We start from the raw sequence: 5226 nt of genomic DNA, 5'->3' as shown, positions 1-5226 counted from the left end.
TTTTTATTTTCTGTATATGAATGATGTGTATATATATGTGTGTGTGTTTGTAGAAAGAGATATATATCCAAAGCCCGTTGTAAATCAAGACCATTAACAATGAGGGAGACATGAACGACCCAAGTAAGTGAACACGCAAGGGGCTTTCAAGTTTTAAAAAAGACAAAAATCTGAAAGAATTATATTGCAAGGTTGAGAATTTGTGAATTAATACTCAGCCGAGGAGTGGTTGTTAGATTGGCTTTCGGACCTCAATCCGTTTTGGCCAAGAGCGCTCTTCACCGCCTCATCGACTTGAACTGGAGCTACCTCTACCCGAGCTTCCGTGGCTTGACCCCCCAGAGTCACATCCAGAGGAGCAACAACTACCTCATTGGGCTGTGTCGTTACCGGTCGGCTTGGTTCAACTGGACTCAAGCCGTTCGCCTGTTGATTCATTCTGTTGACTGGAAGTTGACCGGTCACGCTCATTTGACCAACGCATGTAGTAGCTTCAGTTGAGTTTTCCTCAACAGCAGGTAACAGGATTGATTGAGCAGCCGGCTCATCGACGTTTGAGCGAGAGGAGCAAAACATGGCTTGAGACTCAGCTCCCGACGCGTTTTCAGGGCCATTGTTAGGGCTGTGATGAGTTCCATAGGCACTTGGGGAGGGAGCTCCAGCTTCGTCATCACTCTCATCCCCGTCGCCATCTTCGTCACCTCCACTGGAGGATGAGCTGGACGACTCGCAGAGGTCCATCTCTTTAATTTCGGCCCCGGGGAATATGTATCGACTCGGAGGTTGGAAGAAGAACATATCCTCTGGGAGACGTGTGGCCAAGCTTGATACCCTAACCTCTTCCGATTGAGGGGTGAGTAGCTCAGAGGTTTGCTCTAGAGGTTTCTGGTGGATAGGTTCCTCCCAGTTTGGTCCCAGTAGGTGACAGAGTTGGTTCACGATCCCGTCGCAGTCTCCTAGGAGCTCAACGTCAGGAGTGAGATGTCCCAAAGGTTCCCGATTGATTAGGATCTGGGGTACACTCTGCGGGATGGACGAGGGGATGAGCGCCACTGGGCGCACTTTCAAACTAGACCCAATCATGATGAGTAAGTCGACTTGGTTTTTGTCCTCTGCCACAGCGTTGTGAAATGCATCCCCCAAACCTTCGCCGAAGAACACAATATCTGGCTTCATGATACCTGGGACGGATGGATGCTCATAGAGGTAAGAAGGTTGATTTTTACTAGGTTCCGGCATGGGCCCGCCCATCCCTAGCCCCACTTCCGGCTGCGGCAGCATGGATTCCAAACTCGGATTAATGGACAGGAGGGGTTCCGGACGGATGGGTAGGTTCAAGGGGTCAAAGGCTTGCCCTTGGAGAGTTAACTTTTCCACACACTGAGGACAGTAAGGTATTTTCTGAAAGGCAAAATCCAACATATCAAACATGGGTCAAATAACCCGCCAAAAGATAGATCACAGAGCTGCATCCTGGTGGCATACTGGGCATCTGTCAATTTGTTACCTACCTGGTCAAACACATCTGCTTTGATTTGCTCAGCCTCACACTTGTGTGCACACTTGGTACAGGTGGCTGTGGCAAAAGAGCCATGGCATTGGACACTTCGTTGGATGCCCACCACTTGCTCCAAGGTATCAATGTTCTGAGTGTAGTTCCGGAGGAGGCGCTCATGCTTCTCCAAGGCACGAATGAAGTGATGACACGGCGAGGGTTTAAATTGGCCTGGGTAGATTTCCCGAGCAAACTTGAAGAACGGCCGAGGGTCCCGTCGGAAATACTGGATGTCAAACATGGCCTAGAATGGGGAATATATGGATAGAAATGTATGCCTAGAGGAACCCTGCTAGCCGCCCGAACCAGTCCATACCTGAGGGTCCGGGAGATCGGGGAAATCCACTGCCAATCTGGCATAAACACCATCTCGAGACCGGAAATCTGGGATCCCACAAGACACCGAAACACCTGCACCTGTGAGCACTACGATGTTCTTGGCGGCCTGGATGAGACCCACCACGTCCCCAATGGTGTTGACTGTGGTGAGCTTGCTCCGCCTGGGAGGCTCCGAGAGCATGTTCAGGATGATCTTCCACAAGGTCAACTCATCCAAGTCTTCCGGGATGACCGCTTCACTCGAGATCAAAGATTGGAGCACCTCCCTAGGGTTGACACCTTTCATCATCTGACTTCGAACCCACGAGAAGGGACCAGCCGTGGCTTTCCAGTCGGCGCCAGATAGATCTGAGAGGCCGGAGAGGCCCGAGATGTTGGACACACAATCATCATCCTCATCATTCTCATTGGTATATCCACTCTCATTGCTATTGGAATGGTGCAGACCTGAGGGACCTGGTATTGACATCTGACTGGACTCGTCCACATTCTCCACCACTCCCGAGGAGGTGGCCATGGATTGTCTCTGCAACGAGCCTGACGATAATCCAAGGGGAGGTGGAAGGTTCTTATGTTCCAAGAAAGACGAGGACGACGACGAGGAGGACGACGCCGAGGAAGAAGAGGAATTTTGATCCAGTCCCAATGCTGACGATGAGGGTCCAGGTCCGTTAACTTCAGACCGAGGGCGAGACAGCTCATGGTCCTCGTTGAGCATGGTCACGTGACTGAAAAGCGGAGTGCCGAACACAAATCAGCAAAGCAGCCCGGTGAATTTCAGGCATTGGCCGTCACTCGGGCACAGACCGGATATCATAGTACTTCAAATCGTTCCTTGACCTGTTCTTCAAGACCATCAAGAACTTTGTGGTTGTTATCAAGGCGTTAGTCTTTCCTTATTAAAAGGAACGGATTACAGTTACAATTACTTTGGCCAAAAGGAGTAATTCGTTACACATCTGACACTTGCCAAAACTGATTATTTTTTATTATCAAAACCATACTTAACTAAATGATACTTACATTTTTTTTTTATTCAAACAGTCCTAAAATTTGAAATTAGTGCATTTTTGCCAACGAGGATATAACTTGGATGGGAAAATTATTCAAAGCCATTTTTGACCAAGTGGAAGAAAATGTCGACAAAAAGTGGCAGGAGGACAATCCAAGAAATAACCATCCAAGTACCATGGTTATAATCCGGACACCTATTAACACGTTTTTTTAATTTAACTTATCTAGATAATGCTTTTCTCTGGCTAAGAACCTTTATGTATCACCTTTACTCCTTCATCAACCGCGCTATGGTATCGGAGAAATTATTAAAAGCCATTTTCTACCACCTGGCAGAAATTGGTAGAAATTGGTTCAATCTAAGTGGCAGCAAATGGCAAAAAAATAGAAATCTTTTTAACATTCTAAATTATCTCTTTCCAGTAATTACAATCACTTCCGTTACTTTTTAAGCCTACCTGTGGGTATTTTGCATCAAATCATTGGAGTGTGATCGGGTTTGAATTTTGCCACCGCAATTGATTTGAGTTAGGCTTGCCATTGAACTCAACTTTTCTTTTTTTTCAAAGTCAAAATGACGACCATGTCAAATTTGATAAAGATACAACATATTCAATAGCCATTTTGATGAAGATGAAAAGAACGATAATTGTTGTGACTAGGCCTTGGATACTACCAACGAACGGTCTATACGGATACTGTTATCAATTCAATCAAACCATCGACCAGTATAAAAATTGTACTCGAATTACATTCGAGGAACATTTTGCATTGCAGTCAATGCTATACCAAAACGCTTTTTAGCAAAGGACACTTGAAAATCTTATCCAACCAATACAATGAAATCTTTAAGAATCAAGACCACCTTCCAACAATTTCTGCCATTTTGGCAGAAATTCGATCCATCTCAATTTCGGAATGGTCAAACACGAAACACAATCAGTGGAATTTGACCCTCACCGAGCTCTGCTGAGCTGGCAACTAGAAACTCACCGGGTGGGCCGAAAATTGCCTTCATCTTCGTCATCGTCCTCTTCGTCGGGATGGCCACGGCCTACAGGGGGCGGGGTAGCCCCGTCCGAGAAGCCCGAATCCAAGGCCGCGCCACTCCCAAGACTGGAAAGAGGCGGGGGCGCCACGCCCGCTGCGTCTAAATCTGCAATAATCGTGAGGACACCACGGCATTAGTCGTTCCTCCAGAAGAAGAACGAATTACAGTTAAAATGACTTTGGTCTAAATTGTAATTCGTTACACAAAAACCATTGATCAAAAAACAAAAAAAAATATGCAATTTTTGGCGTTACTTTTCTTGAGATTTAGATGGTCAATGTTTTATGTTTATTTTACCCCCATCCAGACCAAAATCTTGTAGAGAATATGTGTGTTTTTTGGCTTTAAGCAGTCCTAATGCGTAACATTTGAAGACTTCGTGACAATATGGTCAATTATGAGCATGGGCATTGAATTTGGGCATAATTGTGCAAAATGTGTTCCATCGTAATGCTTTGAGGAGTCCAGATTAGGGCCTTGGATGGGGCAATAATGATGGTTGAGGGTTTTAAAACAATGTCGCAAAAGTCATGATGGATAAACAGTACTTATTAGACCTGTTCCGGATATTAGAACTTCCTTGTTGGAAAGCCTTTGCGTGAAGGCTTTGGAAATTTGATACATCATATTCAAGTCAAAGCAAGCTTTTCCTGGCTAGATAAACAACTGCACGGATAATCAGAAGGGTATTTTGGATTGAGAAGATGTCAATAAGACAGTTGTCAGTGCTACCAGATTTAAAACCAAGCACACCCACACAGTGGTTAAGAGCCAGAACAATTAATTTTCAGCCTTGCCTTTCATTGCTCATAATTTTTGAGATGGAAACCAGGGTTGGCCAAAACCCAAAACCCACCCATGGGCGGTTTTTTTTGCGGGCGGGTTTTTTTTCACAAATCTTTCTCAATTATTTCCCTTATTTTTCCATGGCCTTCCTCTTTCTTGTCATTGCTACAAGCTTAAAGTAGTGCCCGCTTGCTCCAAAAGGAATAAGCTGAAAATTATGTTCAAACTGTACTTATATTCGTCATGGCTGGACGGCGGCAATGTGCTGCATGGCAGAGTTTTGTTCGATTAAGTGAAAATCCTTTTCGGGATCGGTGTAAAGTAACAGAAAGTTGGGAGGCCGGTGAGCGTCTCCAGAATCCTGTCGATGACTAATGTCACTAATTCAACTGACCCAGGAAATTTGGAACTCGAAGAGCAATGTTACAATCAGAAGGGCTATACCTCTGATTTTTGCCTATTCCTCAACTTTACTTGCATG

The 5226-nt window shown here is 45.4% G+C and overlaps 1 protein-coding gene across 1 annotated transcript in view; it reads right to left on the bottom strand.

The window, feature by feature from the left end:
• Positions 1 to 128: 128 nt before the first annotated feature.
• LOC131891700 (NAD-dependent protein deacetylase sirtuin-1-like) overlaps positions 129 to 5226 on the bottom strand; it is a gene marked incomplete at its 5' end in the record, with an annotated part of 6110 nt that continues 1012 nt past the window's right edge. Inside the window, 4 exon segments of the mRNA XM_059241325.1 lie at positions 129 to 1401; positions 1512 to 1799; positions 1872 to 2622; positions 3902 to 4064. Of these exon segments, the coding sequence (XP_059097308.1) occupies positions 208 to 1401; positions 1512 to 1799; positions 1872 to 2622; positions 3902 to 4064 (2396 nt within the window). The 3' untranslated portion in view covers positions 129 to 207.

Source organism: Tigriopus californicus, chromosome 12 (genome assembly GCF_007210705.1).
Source record: "Tigriopus californicus strain San Diego chromosome 12, Tcal_SD_v2.1, whole genome shotgun sequence".
Lineage (NCBI taxonomy): Eukaryota > Metazoa > Arthropoda > Copepoda > Harpacticoida > Harpacticidae > Tigriopus > Tigriopus californicus.
The sequence above is the reverse complement of the archived record's forward strand: the minus strand, read 5'-3'. Positions and strand labels throughout refer to the sequence as shown.